General features: G+C 40.9%; 2 protein-coding genes across 4 annotated transcripts in view; one reads left to right on the forward strand and one right to left on the reverse strand.

Moving 5' to 3' along the window:
• Positions 1-27,127, forward strand: part of ari-2 (E3 ubiquitin-protein ligase ari-2) — a 119,667-nt gene that overhangs the window by 22,945 nt on the left and 69,595 nt on the right. The window lies entirely within an intron of this gene.
• On the reverse strand, positions 241-27,127 carry LOC137653776 (uncharacterized). 3 transcript variants are annotated; one of them, XM_068387415.1, is made up of 11 exons: positions 27,006-27,127; positions 19,570-19,775; positions 18,287-18,551; positions 17,409-17,830; positions 14,935-15,108; positions 12,763-12,894; positions 12,454-12,550; positions 12,217-12,350; positions 5,428-5,575; positions 4,928-5,132; positions 241-4,063 (listed from the first exon to the last, which is right to left on the reverse strand). In XM_068387415.1, the coding sequence occupies exons 1-11, from the start codon at positions 27,049-27,051 to the stop codon at positions 1,834-1,836; spliced, it is 4,059 nt and encodes a 1,352-aa protein (XP_068243516.1). In that variant the 5' UTR covers positions 27,052-27,127; the 3' UTR covers positions 241-1,833. The 3 variants fall into 3 exon arrangements, with proteins under 3 accessions (XP_068243516.1, XP_068243517.1, XP_068243518.1); XM_068387416.1 differs by lacking the exon at positions 27,006-27,127 and adding an exon at positions 26,719-26,892; XM_068387417.1 differs by lacking the exon at positions 14,935-15,108.

A 27,127-nucleotide genomic window follows, 5' to 3' on the forward strand; every position in this document is an offset into this window, starting at 1 on the left:
TCTATGACAAAAGTTAAGGCTTTTAGAGCAATTTAAAAAAAATATACTGCAAAATGTGCTGGGAAAAAAATAACCCCCTGGGGGTTAAGGGTTGGAAATTTCCAAATAGCCTAGGGGTAAAAGGGTTAATACTTTACCTACTCATCCAAAATATGACAAGCCGGTATACATTTTAATCCAAAATATGACAAGCCGGCGTACATTTTAAGAGCCAGCGTTCATTTTGAACCCGGTGTTCATTTTGAACCCGGCGATCCTAACTGTTTTCAGACTCGGGAATAAGAAAATAGGTCAGTCTTACGCAATATTCAAAACAATTTGTCAACCTCCCTTACACTATATTATCACAAGAGCAGTACTTTAGATCACATTGACAATAAGAAAAAAAAAATATTTACCTACATGTAAATATACACAAATGGACAGAATACAGGATTATATCTTGAGAGGAGTATATAAATGCAGTATAAAAATATACTTTCTGCTTATGTGTTTTTTGCATCTCTTCGCTGAGAAAGCTGTGAGTAACTAAAGAAATCCACCATGAAGGTACATTAAAACTTCCATTTCCTCGGAGGGGAAATTCAAGAAATATAGATTTGCTAAAATCTCCTATTTGCCATACTAATCCTACAGTTAATAAAATATATTCAACTATAAACACACCATCGCACTGCTTTTACACGAGCCCTAAGACTTCAAAAATGCCCATCGTTCATACTTTTCAAACCATTCCCCGTTTAAAGGTCGCTCATGAATGGCAGAGGCAAGGGACAGTGACATTGCCCTAGCAATCAGGACAATGCCCTAGAGACTGACCATATATTATATGATCAGCGCCCAAGCCTCCTCTCCACCCAAGCTAGGACCAGGGAGGGCCAGGCAGTGGCTGCTGATGACTCAGCAGATAGACCTATAGGCTCCCCCAAACCCCCCAACCTTAGCTCACAAGGATGGTAAGGTTGCAGACACTAATGGCACTAACGAGTCTGAGCGGGACTCGAACCCCCGACTGGCAAACACCAGGCAGAGACGTTACCAATCAGGCCACAACAACTAAGTTTCAAGATTCAGTAAGCTTATTATTTTCTCAATACAGTTTACAGTTTATTACTCACAGAGAATACCTTAAGAGACAAGAGCTGCATTGTGAAGATATGACTTGAGCATCAACCAAAGCATTGGTTAACATTATAATTATTGGTACTATTGTTAGGTAGAGTAACTAGGCCACTGAGCTTATGGTTGTAATAAAATGTAAAAAAAAATATGTCTCGCCCAATAGCTAAGTTATTACTCGAAGACCTCCATTTCACACTACAAAATGTGAAAAATACTTCTAAAAGTAACAAAAATAGCCTTAAACAAAAAATAATTTGTTAAAATAACAACAATTTTTCAGTTACAGTAATTCACAGTATATCCTCTATGGTACTCAGCACGGTTGATTGTTTCGTTACAAACTTACAATTACTAACACATGTTTTAAGTATTTTTGCTACAGTTGCCAAACAATCCTCCAACATCAATATATAAAAGGAAATAAACCTTACGATTAACACAACAATCAAAATTAAATCTCAAGAAAATATATTAATATTTTACAAGTTATTGTCATGGTATAGGCAAACATAAATAAGTAATTTACCCAAGTATCCAGACTTAAATTACGAGCAAGGTTTTTAACTTGACGCTTACAGTAGCAGGGGGACCCGAAACAATTTGGTAAATAGCATGGACAGGCGAAGTAAGGCATTGCAAGGACGTATTCGGTCAACGGCAACGAAATCAATGATGACAAATCTTTAGTTAAAAATGACCAGGTAACAAACTTTACATCATATGTTCCACATAAGGTGCTTGAGAGCTTAAACACTCCTCCAGTTTCTTATCGGAAGTAGAAAATGTCACGATGCCGTCCTTCTGAACAATGCCATTTACTGCCTCACTATGACTGTCACTATGAATATTTTTCATAATTTCAACACCTTCCAACAGCAGGTCCTCTTTAATAACGACATTGTCCAATATCAATTCCTCTTTGATAGTAACAAATGACTCTGGATCAGTATACAAGATGTTACTTAAATCTTCCCCATTTCCAAGGTTGTTTTTCACCACAGAAGATGAACCATCCACTTTTTCGGCCATGAAATTTTCTGCGGACGACTGACTCTGACAAGATTCACCCGTCGACTCCCCAGAAGAATCGCTACTGGGAATATGTGCTATTTTTGTTGCTATTTCCGAATCGGTTGTCAAAATCACTGGCGTTTTATTCCCGTGCATTGAATTCAGCGACCCTGAGCTAGGAGTAACTGAAGTGTGAACGATGCTGGATCGCGGTTCTACCACACTGGATGTGGTTCCTGCGGATGTCACTATTACAGAGGGTACATTAGCGGACTTCGGCAGAGGGGTTCGTGACGTAACTATTATCGGCGACGAATGAATAGCAGTCGTCACAGGTACAACGGATACTAGTGGTAACGAAGATTTCACAGGCAGGGTTGCGTCTCTTTCTTCACAATTTACTTTGACCAAACTTCCATTTTGCACAATATGATTTTTCACCACAACATTGTTCACAACCTGCTTATTTATGAATACCTTATTATCACTTACTGAATTTACTCCCACGCTTCTCCGAGTTAAAGTTTTGATTGGTTTATATATAATCTTAGGTGGAATAACTGAAGACTTCATGGATTGAGCAGTCACACATTCCCTTGTAATTTTCACATCTGTTTGGACTGGTTTCACAGAAGATATGTTTTTACATGACACTGGCAGAGAATCATTGGAAGAAACAGCAGCTGATTGAACAGTTACCTGATGGCTGGGCTTACCAACAGAACCATTATTTTGATGATAGACCTTTGCCAACCTACCATCCTGACCTTGAACAATGAAGTATACACCATGACCTTGAGAATCAACTTGGTTTGTGGTTACTGTTGTCCCACCTGAAAGAACATTATTACTACTTTCTATAGATGTATACCCAGGACGGCCATAACATTTCACAGGTTTCTTAACGGTAAAGAAGTCGGGTTTCACTCCCACAACGCTCGTGTGCGTTTCCACGAGAGGAGACAATACGACCTCTTTACCCCCAGTGTCTAAACCAGCACATATTGTAATAACCTCTTCTGGATTTATATTATCTCCCAAAGAATCAGCAGAATTTTCAGTCAGGACAGATGTTGCATGTCCAACACTTCCATTTGTTTGCTTTTCGCAGTAAACAATATTTTCTGAGGAAGAGTTAGGGGCGCTTTCTAAACTATTAAGGTCAATATTTACAGTATTCCATGTGGACTTGACATTAACTTTCGGCCCAGAATTATTCTGCGAAGTTGGATGGAAGACATACGTACGAACATCCTCCACTATATTGCCAACTGTACCCTCTATTTCTCCGTGAAATTTATCTTCGTCCTCCTTTAACTTGGGTTGCTTACTCACACCACTAGAATCAACATAGATTCCAAGGTTAGGCACAGAGTTATTATGTGACGTTGGGTGAAATACGTAAGTGCGGACATCTTCGACTATATTCTCAATTGCACCTTCCACTTCTCCATTAAACTCTACTAAATCTTCCTCTTCTATATTAGTAGTTTTGCTCACATTATTAGGATCAACATACATTCCAAGATTAGGTACCAGTTCAGTCTTGCTCACACTCAATTTAGGCCTCAGTATGAAGCCAGTTTTGCCATTGGATACGTGTAACGGAGTCCGAGATTGGGATTCTAATTTCCCAAGTCCATCTTTCTTGGTCAGATCTAAAGGCAACTGATCTTCCTCCTCATAGTCCTCCTCTCCTTCACGATCCCCCTCCTCAAAATCAGTCCATATCTGCTCCTCTTCCATCTGGGCAGCAGTTTCGGGACTGATTATCTGTAAGGGTTGGCGAGGACGGCGAGGCTTTCTCCCTTGAGTCTTCTTCATGCGATCTGCTTCTTCTTGCGACAGAATAATTATAGCACCCTGAGTCGTCAGCAGCTTCCCGTGACGTGTACGCAAATGTCTCTTGTATGTGTTGCGGGTTTTGAACCTATAATGAATAATTAAACATCAAGGAAGGAATGAGAGATGATATCAACTCTCTCAAACAGATAGAGATTAACCCTATTACAGAAACCCCAAGAATAAGGGAATCCTATTTGGTAATGGTACTGTTTCATGTCAGCTTAAGGGGACATTCCAACAGAAAACTTAAATAAAATCTGATCACCTCAACATTCTAAAGAAAAAAAAATCTATGACACAATAAAGGTTGAGTTTTTAAAATAAAAAAAAAAGGCTTGAAGGATATGTCAACATCAAAACTTAAAATTTATAAAGTGCAAACCAAAAACTTGAACACACATTAAAGTTCATTTCCCTGAAGCAATTACAAAAGGAGACACTTTAATCTTTTTAATGTGTAAGAAAATGAGAAAACCCAAGGGTCCCACATTGGTTTCTTAGCATGAATTTATGGATAGGAGGCCCTTAATCCCTAGTATAAAATTTAAATTCAAGGTCACGATAGGAATTATTCTTAAATACTGAGGTACTGTTCGTGCATACATACAATATAAACAATAGTAACCTTACATAAAAGGGATTTTGACGAAGGAAAAATCTATTTCTGGGCGAGGAACCTGTGTCGCCCAGTGAAATGCTCCTCTAGCACCATTTCTGAGGCATAACTATTGCTAAATATACCAGAGAAAAAAAAGGATGCATGGAATGCCAGGAATAAACCTAGCTCGCTCACTCTATGAGTGTCGGTATAGAAAACTGGGGCGTGATTGAACCACGACCATAGGTCCTTCACCAATTAGACCTCTCCCTCATCAACATCCCCGGAAAAGTTCAAAGGAATTCCAACACTTAAATTATGCAGGATATTAAAAAACCCTACCTAACTTACCTCATCAAACAATCGGAACATTCGTAGGGAGATTCTCCCGTGTGCCTTCTACGATGTTCCTTGAAGTGTGAGGGATGACGGAATTTGCGGCCACAGTCCACACAAGTAAAGCGTGTTTGATTCGTGTGTATGAGCATATGGTAGTTCAGAGAATGTTGCCTGGTAAAAACAGCCTCACAAATTCGACATTCATAGGGTCTAATCCCTGAAAGAAAAATTAAGTACAGTATTATATAAGGCATATTGAAAAAATTACCATAGAAGTAATTTTGAGGATAAGAAAATTGATATTTTTCCCCTGCAGAATTTTAGAAATAATGTACTAGATTACCTTCTACAATAACTTACACATATTCAGTATCAACAATCTTATGAGTTATATGAAATTCATAATAACAAATGATAGATTTTAAAAAATATATCTGACAAAACAGGGATACCAACTCCAACACAGCGTCAAAAATCCAAAATAATATCACAAACTCCACTACAAAATTCACCTGCATGACTGCGATAGTGTGACAGCAAAGTTGAATGAGCTGTGAAAAGTCGCACGGGATTACAGATCTTGCATTCCAAGGCATCTATCCCCATGACGGACTGCGACCTAATTTCCGTGATTAGCTTCAGGGCCATCTCCTTCTCAGCCTGAAATAAGAGATCAAATAGAGCAACATTTCAAAGATAAAGTTTAATATTAGTCATTCCCATGACAGCTATTCATAATGGACAGTAATATATAAACTATAGCTTTAAAAATATGAAAATCTGGTATGTAATTAAAGAAGTTCAACAATATTGACTTTCCATTATTAGGCAGTGACTATTTTCCAGTAATATTCATCATAATTATTACTTGCTAAGCTATAACCCTATTTGGAAAAGCAGGATGCTATAAGCCAAAGGGGTCCAAAGGTGAAAATAGCCAGTGATGAAAGGAAATAAGGACAGCTAGAAAAATGTGATAATCATGGATTGAACTTGACAAAAATGACAAACTTATAACAGGTTGTATTTTTCCTAACATACAAACCAAAATTCTTTACTATAGGAGATATTCTAGCGCGAGCTGGAAAAGACGACAGAAAACCTTAACAAGGTCGTTAATGACCGGGCCGGTAGTTATCCACCTGTTAGTGGTGGGGGGCCTGCCGGTTGGTAGCTACTGAATACCTTCAATCGGATTCTAGCTAGGACTATTTTTAGGGGGCGGTGACGGAGGGAAGATTTGTGTTAAGAATTCGGGTTTGTATGTTAGGAAAAATACAAACTCTGTTATAAGTTTGTCATTTGTTCCTATACTTGATACAAACCCTCATTCTTTACTATAGGAGACTGTGTCTTGAGGCCAGGGTGGTCAAGGAGTTCCCATTAAACTTTTCTTTGTAGATCCCCATAATCTTAGCATGACTGAAAGTTTGTAATTATGTGGAAACAAATGTTTCAGGATGAAGAGGGTCAGGAACATTCGACTCGGACCCTTTCATACTTAGGATTCCCCCGACCTTGACCTCCCACAATAGGCCCTATGTGTCATATCGGTTAAATAGTGAGTGGTGAATGTAGATTGGCATTTCCAGACTCCAGCTCTTAAGACTTGGGAGACTGAAAAATTTTTCTTAAACGCCAGTGAGGCAGCCACTCCCCTAACTTGATGGGCTTTGGGTTGAGCTGCCTCTGGGTCTCCGTGAATGGCTCTCACAATAACTTTCTTGAGCCAGAAAGAGATAGTGTTGCGAGAGATTCTCTTCTTTACCTTGTTGGTACTGAAGAAGAGATGACAGAGGCGTGGTCTGAAAGGTCTGGTGCGCTTCAGGTATTTCCTTAGCGCCCTGACTGGACACAGTAGCAATTGGTCTGTATCCTGTGTTACCTTATTGAGGATGGAAAATTGAAATTCTCTAAATCTCTCATCGGCCGATGAAGGATTCAGAATTTTGGCCACAAAGCCTGCCACGAAGTTGACCGAGACTTTCCCCCATCCTCTAGAATGGGCGACTTCGTATGACAGACCATGTAGTTCACTGACCCTATTTGCCGAGGCCAAAGCTACTAGGAAGACGGTCTTAAGGGTCAAGAAGTAGTCAGAGGTCCTATTTAAGGGCTCATAGGGTGGACCCTTCAAGGAACGTAAGACCAGGGACACGTCCCAAGGTGGTAGTCTAATCTCTCAAAACCTCGAATCATCAAGGTTATATCTTCTGAGGTGGAAAGGTCAACCGCTCTCAGTCTATAGATGAGACTTAAGGCTGAACGATAGCCTTTAATTGCTGAGACCGAGAGGAGTTTTGCCTCCCTGAGGTACACAAGGAAGTCTGCCACTAATGGAAGAGAGGGATCGAATGGAGACACGCCTCGCCCTCTACACCAAGCTGCAAACACTCTCCATCTTGCTTGGTCGAGGTTTGTGGAAGTTTGGCGCAGGTGCCTGGACATGTGCTCAGCCACCTTCCCTGAAAAGCCTCTGCTTCTAAGGAGTGACTGGACAGCCTCCAGACATGAAGCTTCAGGAAGGGGTTTCTCCTGTGGGGGACACCACTGTGTGGCTGCGTCAGCAGAAGGGCTTCTAGAGGAAGAAACCTTGGAACCTGAACCAGCAGGGAAAGAAGGTTTGCGTACCATTCTCTGCTTGGCCATGCCGGAGCTATTAGAGTTAGCTTGCAGTTCCGGGAGATCCTGAGTTTGTTGATCACCCTTCTGAGCAGGCAAAAGGGTGGAAAGGCTTATGCATCCAGGTTGTCCCAAGACTATTGAAGGGCATCCTGGATCGCTGCCTGATGGTCTGGAACTGGGGACTCAAAGTAGGGAAGCTTCCCATTCAGAGAAGTGGCGAACAGGTCTATTGTGGGGAAACCCCACAAAGCTATTACTGTCTTCGCTACTCGAGGATCCAAAGACCATTCGCCACTCAACACTTGGTGATGCCTGCTCAGTTGATCCGCCACGATGTTTCTCCAGCCCGGAGTAAACCTGGCTGTGAGAGAAATGCTGTGACCTTCCACCCACTGGCAAATCTGGACCGCTAGCAGATAGGGGTCTCTTGCCAGAGTACCCCCTTGTTTGTTGATGTACGAGACGGCTGTGGAGTTGTCGCTCATCAGCACCACCTCTCGTCCTTGTAGATCTTTTACAAAGTATTTTAGGCCTTTCCAGGCTGCTAATAATTCCAGGTGATTTATATGGAGAGCTTGTTCTATCTGAGACCAAACTCCTGATGCTAATTTCGGGTCTAGGCGGGAACCCCAGCCCCGTAGCGATGCGTCCGAAAAGAGTTTTAACTTCGGACTGGGGCTTTGGAGGGGAATGCCTTTTGGGTATTCTCTCTGGTTGACCACCAATGAAGATCTTGTATCACCAGAGCTGGAACCTCCTCTGACAAGAATGGGGAATCGATCTTTTGAGACCAATGGGTCTTCAGATGCCACTGGAGACTTCTCATTCTTGATCTTCCGCCTGGAACTAGTTTTTCTAGGAAGGAAAGATGGCCCAGAATTCTCTGCTACGACTTGGCTGTAGGAGACAATGGAGACAAGAGTTGGGCGATGGATTGTTCCAGTCTCCGAAGCCTGTCTTCCGAAGGGAACGCCCTCCCTACCTGGGTGTTGATGGACATACCCAGATACTTTAAGACTTGGGTTGGAATCAAACAAGACTTCTCTGTGTTTACAAGGACCCCCAGGTCCTTGCAAAGGTCTAGAAGTCTTCTCAGGTGATCCAGAGCTAGTTCCCTGGACGAAGTCAGGTGTAGCCAATCGTCTAGTCAGGTGTAGCCAATCGTCTAGGTACCTTAGCAGTCGTATCCCGTGCTTGTGAGCCCACAAGGAAAAGAGTTCGAAAACCCTCGTAAAGACCTGTGGGGCGGTCGAGAGGCCGAAGCATAGAACTTTGAACTCGAAGATTCGACCCTGAACCAGAAAGCGCAGGAATTTCCGATATGCGCGATGGATCGGCATTTGGAAATATGCGTCTTTCAAGTCCACAGATGCCATAAAGTCTCCTGGATGCACTGCTTGGATCACGGAGGAGTTTGCTTCACAAACTGATTCAGGGTAGAGAGATCGATTACTGGTCTCCAACCTCCCGAGGGTTTCTCTACCAAAAAGGAGGCAACTGAAAAACCCCGGGGAGGTGTTGGAGACCTCTTGTATGGCGCCTTTTAGAAGCATGCTCTGGATCTCCCGAGCTAGGGCTTGCTGGTTCCCGGGATCCCGTGGGGACCTGGGAGGACGAGATCGGGGGAGGAATTAGGAGGAGGAGGAGAGCCTATGAAGGGGATGCGGTACCCCCAACAAAGCACCTTGATGGTCCATTGCATGGCCCCCATAGCCTTCCACCTCCTACAACTCCCCTATTTCTGTCTAGGCTTCCTCCCTCTGCCTTTAGCCTTGGGAGGGGCCGACTTTCCTCTGCCCATAGGTTTGGCTATAAAAGAGGGGCGGCCAAGGCTCTTGGCTGGGAGTGGAGTTGCAGTTGTGATTTTAGGTTGTGGAGTTGGCTGCTGTTGCATTGTGCGAAGGGAGGCAGTCTTTTCCATCGTGGTGTCCTGCGTCTCTTTCCTCCAAGTATCTAAGGCAGAGGAAACTGCTTGTTTAGAAAAAGAGGAGAGGTTGCAGAAGGTCCGAGTTTCTCAAATCTGATTTCTTGGCCTTACCGATGCTCCTATGAAGTCTGGAAAATACTGATTCCCTCCTTTTGAGGACCCAATTGCCCCACATGGTTACAGTTGTAGCAGTTAGGAAGTCCATTGTCTTGGCCCCAGCAGCTAGGACTTCCTGTAGGGACTGCATGGAGTTTTGGTTTGATAGGTCTTCGTGACTCGCCAGGTAGCCGACTGTGCCTGACCACGTGTCAAACCAGGATAATGCCTCCAGAAAGTACATTGAAGCTGCTTCCATTGCCGAGGCTTCTGTGGCAATGAAGGAGACTGGGAGAGAAGTCTCTCTCTCTGAAGAGCAGCCAAGTGCGAGCCTCGCTGTGAGGGGATCCAGGGTCAGAGGAGAAGGGTTGGCGTCTCTAACCTTGTAAAAGCGCTTTTGCCTCGAAAACGGGAATTGTAGAAGTTTATGGGATCCTTGCGACTTCAAGGATCCTGTTTTCCCCAAGACCGCCTGCAGTGTGAATAGATCAGGCCAGTACGATTCTGGTCTTAGGGTTTGGTGGAGGACGACATAGTCTGTCTAAAGCTGGAGCGTCGGTATGTCGAGGCGACAGATGTAGATCGCCGAGGCCTGAGATATTACACACAGTTCTTAAGAGCCCTCAGATAGGAAGACTCTAAGTCCTTTGATGGTTGCTCTTCCGAGGAATCTTCCGGTTGCGCTAATTCCCCGCGAGGAAAGGAGATAGAAGTCGGAGTGTCTGGAGGTAACGGCTAAGTAGGAGACTCCATCGCCGTTGTCCCAAGGGAAGGCTGAGCGCTGGATAATGGCACCGCGAGCGCCTGACCTTGCCTGGAAGTCGATGGTCTAGGCATAGGTGACCGAATTTTCGGTACTGTCTTAGTAAGATTCGCAAAGATTCCTCTTTTTGAAGGGTCTGAAGAACGAGGTAGAAGAGGTTGCATTGATCGGCGATCTGGCCTTTTCCCTTTGCTCTAAACCGAGGAGAAGAAGGGTTGAACCCCTGCGTCTTCTTCCGAGGTTCTCGTGAGGCTCGTATTCCGTGACTCATTAGGGAGCAAGGGAACCGGAGCTGTCCTGTCTGAAACACGAGGGCAAGGTGATTGACCCCGCACGGATATGCCCGGAGACTTGCACGATCGGGAGGTTGAAGGACGGGAGCGCTCTCTCTCTGATGATACGTAGCGACGGTGAGGAGAAGTGCTCTTTCTCCCTTTCCTAGAGCGATCTGAGCTCCTCAAACTAATATGTGAAGGAGAGGGATCGCACACAGAGTGCGCTTTTCCCTTGTCCGTGCTCCGGGTGTGATTAGATGAAAAATCGTGGGAAGAGCTTCTCCGCTTATTACGCTTTGGAGAACTCGTGACGAAGAGCGAGAACGTATCGTAGCGCTCTTTTTCTTGAAGTGCCTAGAGGAACCCCCGCGAGAGGAAGTCAATAGCGAGGCAGAACGATGACGCGAGGAAGCGGTCTTCTTATGTTTGTGATGAGAGCGCTTATAGTCTCTCGGCGAGACATTTCGTGAAGAGATAGAAGGCGAGGAAGAACGAGAACGATGATGTCTCTTCCTATGTCGCCTGTCTCTCCGACGAGAACGTCTGGGCGAAGGAGAGCGAGCTCTCCTTTTCCTCTTCTCTCTCTCTCTCCTAGCCTCCGTAGAGGGCGAGGACGATGATAATGATGATGAGGAGGAGGAGGGGGAGGTACTGCGATGTTTGCGCTTGCGACATTGTAGTTTTGTAGAAGCGCAAGCGAGGTGCGAAGTAGGCACTGCCGGAGCTGAAGTTACTATATCTACTGCAACTTCTGCGGGCGCCGACTGAGTTGACGGGAGGTAGGCGAGGTCCGGAACTCCCGAGGGTTCCAAAATAGAAGGGACCCGAGGTAAAACTGTGCCCGCAAGGAACTGGTTTCACACTTCCCCCAAAGGAGAACCAGGAAGTGTGATCCGCCTGACCAATGGTGCCGATCTTCCTTGACTTCCCCCCGAAGGATGGCGGCAAGGAAGAGTCTGAAGGGAGAGATCAAGTGGCCGAAGAAGAGGCCTGAGACTCTTTACCTCTTGACGGCGAACCTGGAGGTAACGAATCCTTTTTGGATTTCTTCTTCCTCTTCATGAACTTTTCCCACTGAGAGGGCGACCATTCTCTACATACTTGGCAAGGGGAGCCTTCAGAACACCTATGACCTCTACACGTAGGGCATAGGAAATGAGGATCCACCTCCGGTGGTGACATAAATGTGCCACATGATTTCGGGGGAACCCCGGGACACTTCCTCATAATAGAGGACATCACATCTAACAAAGAAAAAAGAAAGTTAATAAAAAACACAATAAAGAAAGGCTAGTCTGCCAGTCAAACAAAAGCAGGAGCAGCGGTGTTACCACTGCAACGGCTAGAATTCAATTGAAGGTATTTAGTAGCTACCGACCGGCAGTCCCCCACCACGAACAGGTGGATAACTACCGGCTCGGTCGTTAACGACCTTGTTAAGGTTTTCTGCCGTATTTTCCAGCTTTCGCTAGAATATCTCCTATAGTAAAGAATGAGGGTTTGTATCAAGTGTAGGAACAAATGACTAAAACTGCCATGACTACTCATGGTAAAAATGATAATCATATTCATCATCAAAACCCCAAGACTAAATTAATTAATTGGAAATTCTTACCTTACTCTGCCCAATGAACTTGGCTCTGCCCTTTGGTTTTTTCCGCACTTTGTATTCGTCTCTCTCAATGACTCTGGAAACCGCTTGGAATTTGGTCATTGGATTGTTATGGTCATAGACAACCGGAAGATCAGCTGTAAATAAAAAAGAGAGACATTAGTTGCGTTCATTGGAACCTTTACAATACATCGAAAAAGTTCAAATTTAAGCAAAGAACTGCACAGCTCTAAAACTTACCGGAACGCATAACTTTGTATTGCTGATCTGGAGTGAATTCAACCTCGCTCCCAACAACAGGCAGCGGTGTGGCATAACAGCTCGAGTCTTGGGCCATCTGCGTTGGTCAAAGAATTATCATATGAGTACGTAAGAACACAGTAATAAGGATATATAAAGTTCAGTATTACGGACTTTACAATTAACCCGATGTTATGAATCTCAAATATATTAAAAAACTACATTGAAATATGCACAATTGATTATAACTTCCAAAATTTGGAAAGCCCAAGTTTCATTTATGATAAAAAAAAATGAACAAAAACTTACTATGCCACCTTCCAGCTCCTGGTTCATATGTTGATGAAGCAGTGTATCATGATCTAGCTTCTCCTCGGGAGTCTCTCGGACGCAAACGTTAACGCAACTTCCTATTCCACTGTCATTTCCAACTGCCGCAGCCTGAAAAATTAGAATATTACATAAGTTCAAAAGAAAATTCCTCAAAATTTAACACAAATGTCTTGACAGTACCTTCTAATTAAGCAACAACCAACTTTTTTTTTTTTTTTTTAGGGGTTTAAACAGGAAATCTATACTGTAATATGGTATGAAAATTGTCGCCGATATTAAAACCACTTGCATTAAGAACAAAATTCTTGTTAGAGTTCTCTTGCTTGAGGGTACACTAAGGCACACTATTCTATCTAACTTCTCTTCCTTTTGTTTATATAGGAAATATTTATTTTAATGTCGTTACTGTTCTTAAATATTATTTTACCTCGTTTCCTTTCCTCACTGGGCTATTTTCCCTGTTGGGGTCCCTGGGCTTATAGCATCTTGCTTTTCCAACTAGGGTTGTAGCTTAGCAAATAATAATAATAATAATAATAATAATGGATAATAAAGTAATTACCAAGAGATGAAAAAACTACTGAATTCAAAACTACAAAACAACATGGCTGGCACAAATAGGAAAGTAAATTTCTTGTATAGTGAAAATGTATCGTCAGATTTGTTTGTATAATGAAAAATACAGACTTCCTGAATTATGCTCTCCGAACATAATATATTGCGCCGAATAAAAAAAATGCCAATTGTAAATTTCCGAGTCACTAAATTAATGCCTAACAAAATACAGTAGTATAAAAAAGTAATATTGCTTTAAACCATCTCAAAATTACTTGCTAAAGCTCCTGTACAAAATTCTAAATGAAAATGGATAAACATCAATGTATTACGAGCTATTTATAAAGCTAGCAATATCAATGTATTACGAGCTATTTATAAAGCTAGCAACATCAATGTATTACGAGCTATTTATAAAGCTAGCAACATCAATGTAGTACGAGCTATTTATAAAGCTAGCAACATCAATGTAGTACGAGCTATTTATAAAGCTAGCAACATCAATGTATTACGAGCTATTTATAAAGCTAGCAACATCAATGTATTACGAGCTATTTATAAAGCTAGCAACATCAATGTATTACGAGCTATTTATAAAGCTAGCAATATCAATGTATTACGAGCTATTTATAAAGCTAGCAATATCAATGTATTACGAGCTATTTATAAAGCTAGCAATATCAATGTATTACGAGCTATTTATAAAGCTAGCAATATCAATGTATTACGAGCTATTTATAAAGCTAGCAATATCAACGTATTGCGATCTATTTATAAAGCTAGCAACATCAATGTATTACTGTACGAGCTATTTATAAAGCTAGCAACATCAATGTATTACGAGCTATTTATAAAGCTAACAACATCAATGTATTACGAGCTATTTATAAAGCTAGCAACATCAATGTATTACGAGCTATTTATAAAGCTAGCAACATCAATGTATTACAAGCTATTTATAAAGCAAGGAAGTACAGCGCTGTTAGAGGCATTATAAAGGAAACACTTAACCTCAAGAGATGAAATATTTTCCAATTTTATCAAAATGAAAATGTAATTCATAAATTAGGTAAAAATGAAAAAAATTAGTGTTAATTTGTAATCTTAACGACTGGTTATTAAAAACATTACACTAAAACCAAGCGATAAGTTGCTGAAAACAATTAAAACGAATTTAAGGTCTTGCATTGGGTTAAGTAAGCTCTCTCCATCACGAACAATGTTATTAAAACGTGTGTTACTCTCTAAGATTAGCATGTTTCCTTTTTTGAAATGAACAAATTTGTAAGTAAATTGTATTTTTCCTAGTATACAAACCCTCCGCTATTTATAGGGGTATACTTTCAGCTACGCCGAAAGTATACCCCTATAAATAGCAAAAGGTCTGTATCTACGCCGGAAGAAACACTTTTTTTTTTTATGTACAAGGTCCTCCGGTATGGGAGGAGCTAGGCTCTAGCATTGGCACATGTCCTTTTTTTAAATGAAGGAGACTTTCTTCCATTTTCCATTAATTAAACCTTTCAATTCAACAAGGACCATCACCATGCAACGACTAAACCAAGCACGAAAATAATATAAACATAAAACTACCTGATTTAGGTGGGATTTGGTACGAGGATGGGGAGGCTCTAAGGCGGACCCTTGGATGACATGATCCTTGAATCCTAAGGGGTCGGTCTTAACGGACGTTGAAGCTTTTAGGTATCCGTGATCATGAGACACTATTTCTTGCATAGGCGGAGTGCGGCTAGGTTCAATTACATCCTTTGGAAAACAGAAACCAAACAAAAAAGTGTAATTCTAAAAGGAAAACACTGATAACAAAAAATTCAGCAACAAAATATCTACTAAGGCCAAATAGCAAAATAAAATTTAAAAATTATATATAAGAAAAGCTAATATATCTGCCCATCTTATAAGCTATGTGCAAATTTTACTTAACCATGCAGAGGAAAATGCATATTGCATCTACTGATGCAATCATCTTAACCCTTTTACCCCCAATGGACGTACTGGTACGTTCCACAAAACACATCCCTTTACCCCCATGGATGTAATGGTACGTCCTTGCAAAAAACTGCTATTTACATGTTTTTTTTGCATATTTTTGATAACTTTATATTTTTTATAACTTTATGAGAAACTTCAGGCATTTTCCAAAAGAATGAGACCAACCTGACCTCTCTATGACAAAAATTAAGGCTGTTAGAGCAATTTAAAAAATATATATTGCAAAATGTGCTTGAAAAAAAAATGCCAGGGGGTTAAAGGTTGGAAAGTTCCAAATAGCCTGGGAGTAAAAGGGTTAATATAATCTTATAAGTAACCATGCAATTGGCTAAGTAATTACCAGTCTTGAAACATAGATGATTGACATTTTAAGTAAGCATATACATATACTGTACAGTAATCTACAAAGATAAACTTTCAACTTATTCAGTAGATTATACTAACAATAAAGGGTTAATATACAAGTTAAATTCGACAACACCACACAATGCTGTATTGAAAATAATTCTGGAAAACGGTGGAAGATAATAAAACCGTTCACAACAAATTCAGGCTACAGTATAGTTCCCCTTTCACTATTTAATTTACCTCCTATATTCTATAAAAACTTTCACGATATTTTGATGATGGAAAATTTAGGGGACTAAACAATCTATCTTATTGAAGAAATGTAAATGAAAAGAAATGATAAAAAGATTGATGTAGAAAAAGAAATATGTGGCAGTCTAAAGAATTCGTCATCGCTTTGCACGACAATTTTTTGTCATAAAAACTCGCCTGAAACAACATGAATAGCAAGGAAATATTGATAATAAAAATGAAAATGGGAAAAGATAATCAGTGTTAATTGTAATATTCTGAAGCTGTAATATTTGTGAATATCTTTAATCTTTATTACAGGGTTGTAGTACCCTCGTTAAAATGCCTAACATGATTCATAGTAGATAGCGAGTCTTGAATTTCTCTCATAACCCATTAGTCATCTTGAGTGACCGCAACCATACCATCCTTAGTGATGGAAGGAGTTCAAGGGTGTCTGTAAGTCAACAATCTTCATACATAAGTGGGATCTTACTCCCGTCTGACGAGTGCACATGTGGACATTCCATCCAAACAAAGAACCACATACTTTGTGGGTGTCAACAGGGACGAATGTAATCAGGCTGCTATGGAGTACATACAATGTTGGCACGTTAAGATATGATGATCATCGCAAACCCGAAATAGTGATGGCACTATAGGAAACAATTGCAATAACAAAACAACTGTGAAGGTAATAATCAAGATACTGTAAAAGAATGATCCCGAATTAATGTGCCCAAACTGAAACAAAAGTGAACACCTGTGGAGCTGTCAACACTTATAAGCACAGTGCTTTGAACTGGAAGATGTACCGTTGCAAAGAACAAAGCTATTTCTGGAGTCCCAGTGGATGGATATCTAAATCACGCATGATTCAAGTCTAATGAAACATAGAACCGCCAGCTCTGACAAAAGCCTAAACGACTGTTTTTAATTGGGTTAAGTAAAGGAACCTATTCAAATGTGCTGTGTAGATTTCTAGATTGAAACTACAGTACATGCATAAATGGTATTTTATTCTGGGGTATTTCTGTACCTATGGCCTAGACTGAGCCCTCATCTCCATATATATATATATATATATATATATATATATATATATATATATATATATATATATATATATATATATATATATATAATATATATATATATATATATATATATATATATATATATATGACCTACAACTAAGAAAATATATATATACTGTACCTACAACTTATTGTGCAGACTTTTACAAATGAATTAGGTTTATACAAGGAATAGATGCATCCCTCAGATTAAACTTACCATACAAACGCACTGAAAATTTATTGCCAGTACACTTAATCTTATTGAATCATGCTATTAAAATGAAATAAATCATGCAGAACAAGCTACGAAAGTTTGGAAGCCTCTAAGGTACATCCTATAAACTAACATTCAAAGAAATATGGTAAACGATCAGACTAGATCAATAATATACTTACATGAGAGTCAGATTTTACTTCATTATTATTGTTGTTGTTGTTATTGTTATCATTAAAGACATCACTCGATGGTATGGGCCTTGAATCGGCGTTCTTTGGTTTTTTTACTCTAACTCTTCCTTCACGATTTTCAGACTTCCTCTTCATCTTCACTTCCATCGGAGGTATTTTCTGCGCGCTGGAATTTACGGGCGAAGCTTCCCTTCCCTCGCCTACGGCTAGGTCCTTCGGGTTGTCTATTACAACCTTTTTAGACCTAGATACTCCCTCAACATTTGGCGACTTTGGGGAACTAGCAGTTTTTGTATTGCGGCTGGCAGACGGCACTGTCCTTTTCTTGTTACTCGGAGAATCTTGATCGACTAAACGTCTATTTCTGGCAGGAATTGATTCAAGAACATACACTTGCCTTCTCTCCTCACCTGTTTCAAATGCAGTCAAATATTAAAGAGGAGATATGTTCACGCAAACAAATTTCAGTAATTTTCATGGTTCATTTTAGGAAAGCTACAATCAACTGTCATAAAGTGAATGTTTATATCAGTTCTCTCACTGATTTACTTAACCCAACTTGAAGGACAATTATTCTAAGTCAATTAGTCAAATAGAAAGAAAATGGACATAAAATTAAAATGAAGTTATATTAATTCTCTCACAAATTAACTTTCAAATAGTACTCTTAACACAACTTGTAGGTACAATTATACTTATAAGAAATATAAAGTAAAATAAATGTAAATATAAGCTTTTCCACATTGTTAACAACTAAAACCTAAAAGACAGTGAAAATCAAAATATCAAATGATTTATTGCATTAGTGAGAATTGAGAATATGGGGTAGCTTAAAAGTATGACTTGGAATTTGAAAGTTAACGTACTAGTATGAACCTCCAAAAGGTTCTTCAGATGATTTTGCAAATGGGCCTTCATGTCCGCTCTTGCTTTGTGTTCGCTTCCAAAGCTTTGGAAACACTTGGAACATGCTGCTGGAAGCATACGGCAGGTATACGTGAATCTCTTCCACATTTCGTTGGATTCAAATTCAGCGAATAATTTAACCAGCAAATTATCGGTCATCCCTGCTACTTGGTCCAGGGTTAATATTTCACAGTCGCTTGGCTTTCGACTTCCGGGAGGGCTTGCCTAAAATAGAACATAAATTAAGACACTTTAAACCATACAGTACAGTACTTGTAATTTGCTAGGGAATACTCGTGCTGGAATATCGGAAATGCAATATCTCGCCTTTCAGTTACATTGGAAATCCAGATTTCTTCAGGTAGCAAAAGTACAACTAAATTTCCAAGAGCTTATAAAGAACACTGTATAAACTAAAATTTACAGTACAGTGAACCCTCGCTACTTCGCGGTTCGACCATCGCGGATTCACCACTTCGCGGATTTTTTCCATAACCCATATATATACAGTAATATATATATATATATATATATATATATATATATATATATATATATATGTATGCATGTATTTATGTATATATGTAGGTATGTATATGTGTATACATATAAATATATATATATATATATATATATATATATATATATATATATATATATATATATATATATATATACACACACACACACACACATATATATATATATATATATATATATATATATATATATATACAGTATATCTAAAGTAGGAAGATGTGATGTAGTTCTAAGGGAAAAGTATGGGAAATATGTCTGGGTAATAAGCAAAGCTCTACCTCCAGTTTGTTTCTACATTATGATCAGAGATAAATGTAAACAAAACATTGGTTGCCATTTTTTATCGTGCTTTTTAGCATGTTTAGGAAATGCATGATATAAAATCACCTTTAATATTTGTGCCTCTTTTAGTTTAGGGTACTGTAGTACATGCATTAAGTGTTCTGTACATTAAAGGGTAGTTTGTTAACAGTACTACGTACAAGGGAAGGTTTTAAAAGTCTGAATATACATGTTGAATAAATGGGTAAATATGGTGTCACTACTTCGCGGATTTTCACCTATCGCGGCCGCGACTGGAACCTATCTACCGCGATAAACGAGGGTTCACTGTATACAGATTCTGGCTTCAAGACCTTCATCATTCTCTTATCTGTAAGTATATATTTCACAAGACCTAAATTGAAAACAAATGCGGACTTACTTTTGATCTTTGGTTGGTATTTGTATCTGTTACTGAAGGGTCAGTATGGAGTGTCACAGAAGCAACTTCAGCCAGCATTGTCAACAGGGACATAGAATTAGGAGCAGCACAGTTAGTGGCCCCCGTCCGTGCCCCCTTCACGGGAGAGCGCGTACGGGGGCTCGAAACTGGCGAATCTTCTGGCCGAGGAACCATTGTTTTCTCCTCTGAAAATAGTGTTAAAAGAATTCATTAAATAACTCCTTATAAGCTTATTGCATGACAGATCATCAGGAAAAGGATTCATGATCATTGCACAGTAATCAAAACTAGACTAAAATGTAATGCATTTCATCTAACATACCATCAATTTAAAAAGGAGATAGAGACAAATAGTGCATGCTGTAAGAACAGAAAGTATACTGTAAACTGTATGAGTTTAATCTATTCCAGGAGCAAGCTCAAAACACAAATTGCTCTTAAACCAAAAAAATTTTTCCTATAGGAAATAAAGGAATTTCACTCCATGCATTCAACACATCCATAAATGTATATACACCCATTTTTAAGGTTCGAGTACTTGGATAAAATAATGGGAGTTCTCTCTCTTCAACGACATCCACTATCACGAACTGAATCACTTATTTATGCTTCATGGTCGCTTGGTCGTCCATTGCTTTTGCATTTACATTCAGTTTTAATGAGGAACTTACTGAGACAACTGCTTAGCATTTTCTTTAAAATGCCACGAAAATGGCGTAAAAATCACATGAACACTGCAAGTAATGAAGGAAATTTTTGCTCACAGACTGATACAATGCTTGTATTCCAAATTTCTCATTAAAAAGGGGGATTATTGTAATACTTATTGAAAGGTATTACTGTTAATAAAATTCCATAATTATGATAATAGCAGATAAAGTCAGTGCTTTACATTGGAACTGGTTCAGAAATATTCACAAAGGCAGAATTTCAAGAGAACATTATGTAATACTGAAATTCTCTCAGAACTACCCTCCTTAACAAGTTCTTTATCATATGAGAGGTGAAATGGTTGCATTCTGTTCTCCAGATCAGATCTTGTGCTTAGCTGATAGTTGTCTTTATACATCACACCCAAAATCTGTTATAAATGAGCCTTTCTGAGATCATTATTAAAGCAATAAGCAAATATTCCCATCAAAATCTTAAATTTGTATTCAGCTGCTGGAGATTACAGACGAAACCCTGACACTGTCAACCGACGTTTTTTTTTCTTTGCGTTTTCTTTTGGATAATTATTGGCAGTTCATTGTGTGCAAAAAGGATATATGACAGCATAACTGTTGCTGTTTATTCCCTCGAAAATGGGAAGGAGTGTCTACTGCCACATAGTGGAATGGGAGAAGTGCCGCTCTTCTCATCGGTGTTGATCTGTTTCAGGAAAGACGCCAGGCTGTATCTCCTGGTACTGCTGTCTCTTCATGGAGTTCGTAGTATCTCTTTCTTCGTTGCAGTCCTATAGCTGTCATGACCTGGCAACTTGGCAGAAGAGTGCCTGGAGCTCACTCACTTTATTGGCAGTCACCAAGGAAGAGTGTCTTTTGACAAAAGAGCCCTGGCAACTGAGGAGACCTGAGGGCCAGCACACTGGGCTCTAGGGTAACCAATGAAAAATGATCGAACCAGATCCCTGAGAACAAGATACAGTATTTGGAAATCTTGCCTAGAACGCTTACAACATTGATTGATAACCTTTAATACATGGTGGAAACTCACCTGTCTAGAGTGAGATGAACCAGAAATTCTGCCATCTTAGGCAAGGAGGATCTGGAAGATAACTGCTCTTGTGTCTGACACCAATGTCAAAAGACTCCCCATTTAGCCTCATAAGACTTCACGAGTGGAACCCCATCTGGCTAGAGCCAACTGATTGGAGAGACTAGAAGAGAAACTTTCCTGCCTAGAGAACCTCCTAACAGTCACCAGGCAAGAAACCGAAGTGTGGAGCTACCGATGGAATCGATGAAAGTGGGGTTGTCGGAGAAGATCTGGTCTCTGGCAAGTATGGGAACTCCTAATTTGAGGCCAGAAGAGAACAATAAGGATCACTGTCAGACATATGGTTGCCCTCACCAGAGAGAAGGGAGCGTAATCATAGGCTTGGAGACCTTCCCAGTCTTGCAAAAGAACAGTTGGTCCCAGTGCTCTGGGGATAACTGAAAAAGAGAGAAGACCTGTTATTGGAAATTCAGGAGCGTGACAAACAGATTGATTGTTACTGGCCATCTCCACCTCAGGTCATCGAAGATCTCCTGGCACAGGGTTCATTCTGAGCCCCGAACCTAATTCTTCCTCGAAGGAGCATCTGCAAAGATGTTGTGACTACCCAGTATGAACTGGGGAACCAGTGAGGTCTTCATCCTGTCCGCTCAACACAGAATTGCTTGGGCCTCCTGATTGAGACTCCAACTGAGTCCCCACCTTTTTCCTCAGGTAAGAGATGACCCTCGTATTGTCGACAAAGGCTCTCACCAGTGTCTCCCAGATGCTCCTGGAATACTAGGAGGTCTAGTCAAATGGCCCTCAGTTCCCTTCAATTCATGTAAAGTTCCTGATCCTAGAAGTGCATCCCATCCCTAAATTTGAGGAATCGGACAGAAGCAAGAGGTCTGGAGGAACCAAGCAGAGGTCCATCCCCCAATTCAAGACAGATTCTGCGACCACCAGAGGTCTTCCAGACATCGAGGGGATGGACCTACACAAGTCTCCTTGGCAATGACCAAGCATCTCCTTCTAAGATGACCATCTGAAATCAACTGGATATGAGAAGCCAGGCTTGGAGGGAGAAGCACTCAAAATCCAGGTGTCAAGAAGTTCCCCAGTTAAATGGAGGTCTGGGATGGGATCAAAGAAAACTTCTTGAGTCTCACTCAGATCCCTAGTTCCTGGTACAGGACCAGAATCGAATTCTTCGTTCATAGGTAATCCTCACAGAAGGATTCCAGGACTAGCCATTCGTCCAGGTACCAAAGCATACAGAATCCTCCACTGATGTAGAATGGCCGCAACCTGACCCATTACCTGAGAGAAAACCTGAGGAGCTATGGTAAGGCCGAAGCATAAAAGCCTTGAATTGATAGACTTCCGAGGCTGTGGCGAAACAAAGGAAAGCCTGCTTTCTGGATGAATGGGGACTTTAAGATGAGCATTTTCCAATGCAATGGAGACCATCCAGTCTCCCTGCCCAAATAGCACTATGACTGACTGAACAAACAACCACATACTTGAGTAGAAATCCAGAGAAGGGGGAGCTAGTTCTACGGCATCTTTCTCCATAATGGCTAGCAACTCCCTCTGCGTAAATTTTGAAGATGAGAGGACGAGTGAAAAATGAAGCTTTCATAAATCTGAAGATGATAGTCTTTCGACATTTAGGACCCAATTGGCCCACTGACTAAAGAATTGTGCGCCAGAAATCTACAAACATGCCTCCGGACATCATAATATCCTTGAAAAACTTCTTCCTCTCTAGTTTCAGCAGATCTTCATTGTCAGCCAGGTAGTCGACTTTACGGCCCACCTGTCCATTCACGAAGAACCCAGAAGGCTTGAATTTGAAAGCATCTCCATAACTAGGGCGTCACCTACCGCAAAGATGACTTGTCTGGGGGCCAAGGCTGATATTGCTGGGTCTACTGGCAGAGGAGTAGAGATATCTATCAGAATATCATAATACTTCTGCCTGACAAAACATAGGAGGAAGTATTCTCGAGGAGTTGCTTGCTCTTAGGGAGTCCTTCCTCGCAGAAATCTACAAGTCTACCTTCCATACAGAACCATCCACCCATCTAGACCAAGGGAGTTCCAGTCTAGATCTCTTACGTCTCGGAGCAGTAAAGAGTAGGTCTAAGAATGTGCCCCCGAACCTATGGATAGGAGTAAATGGAATCTGCAGTGCATGGGCCAGGGGTGGGCCGTAGTCGCCATCAATAGGTTCAGTAGGGGAACGAGGCCTGCCGTATCTTCCACTGTAGAAGAGAGGCAAGGATGCTTCGAGTTCCTTCTGAGGAAGAGTCAAGGGGAGCTGTTGTTTCCCATAACCGTGAAGGCTCAGGGACCGAAAAGCTTGAGGACTATCTTAGGAGGTGGAGGGAAATCTCAGGGGAGAGGCAGGAGAGTGTGAGTTGTCTGCCTCTATAGTAAAGCAAGAAGTTTAAAATATGTACAATAACTCACCAAAATTATCAGAACTGGATGTCCAAAATATCTAAAAGAATTGCTATATATTGTGCAACCAACACATAGGGCTGACATGAGAATAGTTACAAATGGTTTCAAATATATGTCTACTGTAGGTCCTTGAGCTTTCAAATACTTAACCCCAAAGACAATACAATAACCTCCCGCTAGACATCTGAAAAACTGAAGATATTAACTAAGATTTTCAAGAGGAAACTGAAGATTTGCTTGTTTTCCAAGTGCTTCGATAATATGGATTTGACAAAAACGAGAAATATGTTGTCAGAAATGCTGAATGCCTTGAAATGTATACGATAAAATGAACTATGAAATGTCCTGTAAAGAGTAGGGTTCCCCTGTACTATTGGACCAGAAAAGCTTTGAATTGGTGGATCAGGTGGCCAGAGCAGCTTTCACTATATTCTTTATCCACTCTGCATCAAGATCCCAGGGAGTGGATAGGAGTGAACTCACCGTTAAGCATGATAGGTGCTTGACACAGTCTCCCTCACGAAATCTTCAAATCGTGAGAACGAGCTATGATGCCATGTTCACAGTAGTTCGTTGTCCGTGGTCGAGTCTTGTTGCAAGAGTCACGAGCAGGAGGGGGACAATGAGAGATGGAATCACAAGCGTAGTCTCGATCACGTCCTCAAAAGGCCAAAGGTGACGAGAAGGGTGTGAATGAAGCCTGGCCTTAAGAGAGGGAGGAGGAGGATAGTAACTAGCCTCCCCCTGACTCATCCAGGAAATCCACTGCAAGGGCGGGCTTATCTTTAGTGCGACCTGCTAAAGGAAAAGGAGGGCGCTTTGGCGGGATCTTGTATGTTGTCATTGTATAATGGGGTGCTCATTGGGATAAAGGAGGATGATGGGGGCAATCCCCTGCCCGAACCGAAGAGCTTGAGCGAGCTGGCGAAGTCGTGAGCACGCTTATAAGATGCTCAAGCATGTTGAACCAATCATGAACAAGAGGGTTTTTACTGGGGTCTGCCCCAGGACCCTGCGGCTGAACGGGTTCAGTACATGCTGTCACTCTGAGGGGTGAGCAAACAAGATCATTGCACCGAGGAAGAACCATCTGCAGGACCTGTTGTGCGCTGCACTTCAACACCTCTAATAATCTGTCCTTCAAAGGAGAACCCGAGAGTCTCAACGAAGGCCAGAGCTCACAAAGAGCCACAAAGGAGGGCTTCTCAAGGAGGAAGCAAGAGGGTCCCCCAGGCCCAACAGTTGCAAGCATATCCCTCTTGTCCAACCAAACTCAAGAAGAGACAGAGCTTATAGAAGTGGGGGGGGAGGGGGGAGGTTCTGCATTAAGAAGAATGTTTGGGCTTTTTGGCCTTTGAGGTAGAGTTCCAAGGTAAAAATCACTTTGACTTCTTACTACAGCGGCTAAATCACTCCCACTGGTAGGATGGTTGCTCCTGACACTCGTCACATGGAGGCTCCTTTGCTCAGGAGTGTCCGAGTGAGGATCAGTCTCCAGCAGGTAACGGAAGGTGCCTCAGGAGGGAGCCTCTCCCGCTACCCCCTGCTAGCCGGAGGATTGGCCGCCATCTCGCTCAAGTTTTCTATGGCCGTTTGTCACTCAGCTATGCTGAGTTACACCTTGTAAAGAACTGTTTGTATTTGTCAGAACAAATAGAGTTCTCCTACATTCCAAACTGATAATTATATAAGGCAGGTTTCCCACTCCCCAGGTTAGGTCAAGATGCATCCCTATATTTCACCTATAATAAGACATAAATTATTGTTTATATATATATATATATATATATATATATATATATATATATATATATATATATATATATATATATATGCTAAAAAGCTCCATAAATGGTGCAAGAACTATGAGATTCCTTCACCAAAGATGGAGACCAATCAATGTATGAACTACAAACAAAGAATTTTAGAAATATGAGCATTGACCGAGGTACGAGTAACCATTAGGCCATGTTTGAGGGACTAAGCATTTTCAAGGTTAACCTATCAACCATAATTTGAATGTACCCAATCATTTAACCAGAAATTCCTTTCTTGAAATAGGGTGTGCTGGGATATACTCATAAGGCCATGCAAATTTTTGGTATACCATGTGGATATATTGAAACTAACCTACCATATATGATATTTTTTTAACAATGTGGGATACAGCTAATCCTTACTCACTTAAATGGCAAACTTCTTTTATTTCTGTCATAGATTACGAAATATACCAAGTAATTTTTTTTTATATATATTTATTTTACCTGAAGCCTTCTAACGAGTAGGCCTTCATACCATAACATACCCTCAGGCAAAGTCATTCTTAAGTCACCCATCCTTCCCCCAGCTCGTCCATTCCCCATACTTAACATTCGTACCACATGGTTCTAATTCCTAGAAGCCTTTTCATAGCTGTGCCCAAAAGTACCCCAAAAATTGTGTGTAGGGGAGCGGGGACCACACGAGGGGGTATGCGGACCTGACTCACCCCACGCACCGCGCCAAATATCTCTAGAAGAATAAGGTCGTATCCCTCAAGGCATCACCATCTCTGTACCTCGTTTTTCCGAGCAGCAAGACACAAAACTTGCCTTTTCAATAATTCTACAATAAAGATAATGCTGGTTACACGAGGGAATAATTGAAATGGAAAACTAAAAGCCTCGATAAAAGCTTATATCACCATCTCTGTACCTCGTTTTTCCGAGCAGCAGGACACAAAACTTGCCTTTTCATTAATTCTCCAATAAAGATAATGCTGGTAACACGAGGGAATAATTAAAATGGAAAACTAAAAGCCTCGATAAAAGCTTATAACCTGAAAACTTTTCTTTCCCTTATCGTCTGCTACGAGAAAGCACTGTGTCACGACTCCTGTTGTTTACCTCCATTTCAACAGGTCTTTTCGTATCGCCTCTTATAACAAATAAACGAGAGTCCCTATCGAGGTGAATTTACCTTCACGTGAGCTGCCGTGTCTCGAAGATCTCTGTCGAACTGAAATAACGCCGAAGAATGTTCATTCACCCACTGAAAAAGCACATTTAAATTTGCATTTTCGAGTGAGTGACCAGTTCGCGCGTTAGCTACAAAGCAGACGCCATTAGCGCTCATAGCAGCCGACGCTAACTTGACAGATTGTCAAACTTTCTACGGTGCAAATAAAACCGAACTGACTGTTGAAACGCGAACAATACGCTGGAATATGATCATTGACTTCATCTTTATTGCTGTCATGCACTTACCTCTTTCTCTTTCGTCCGTTTCATTGTATTTTCGGCGAGTTTTCATCTTGCGGAGAACTTTGACACTTGTCCACTGCTGCGCGATGGTGGCGCCACGTGTGGCCAACTATGAGATTATTGTT

Source organism: Palaemon carinicauda, chromosome 14 (assembly GCF_036898095.1).
Source record: "Palaemon carinicauda isolate YSFRI2023 chromosome 14, ASM3689809v2, whole genome shotgun sequence".
NCBI classification, from domain to species: domain Eukaryota; kingdom Metazoa; phylum Arthropoda; class Malacostraca; order Decapoda; family Palaemonidae; genus Palaemon; species Palaemon carinicauda.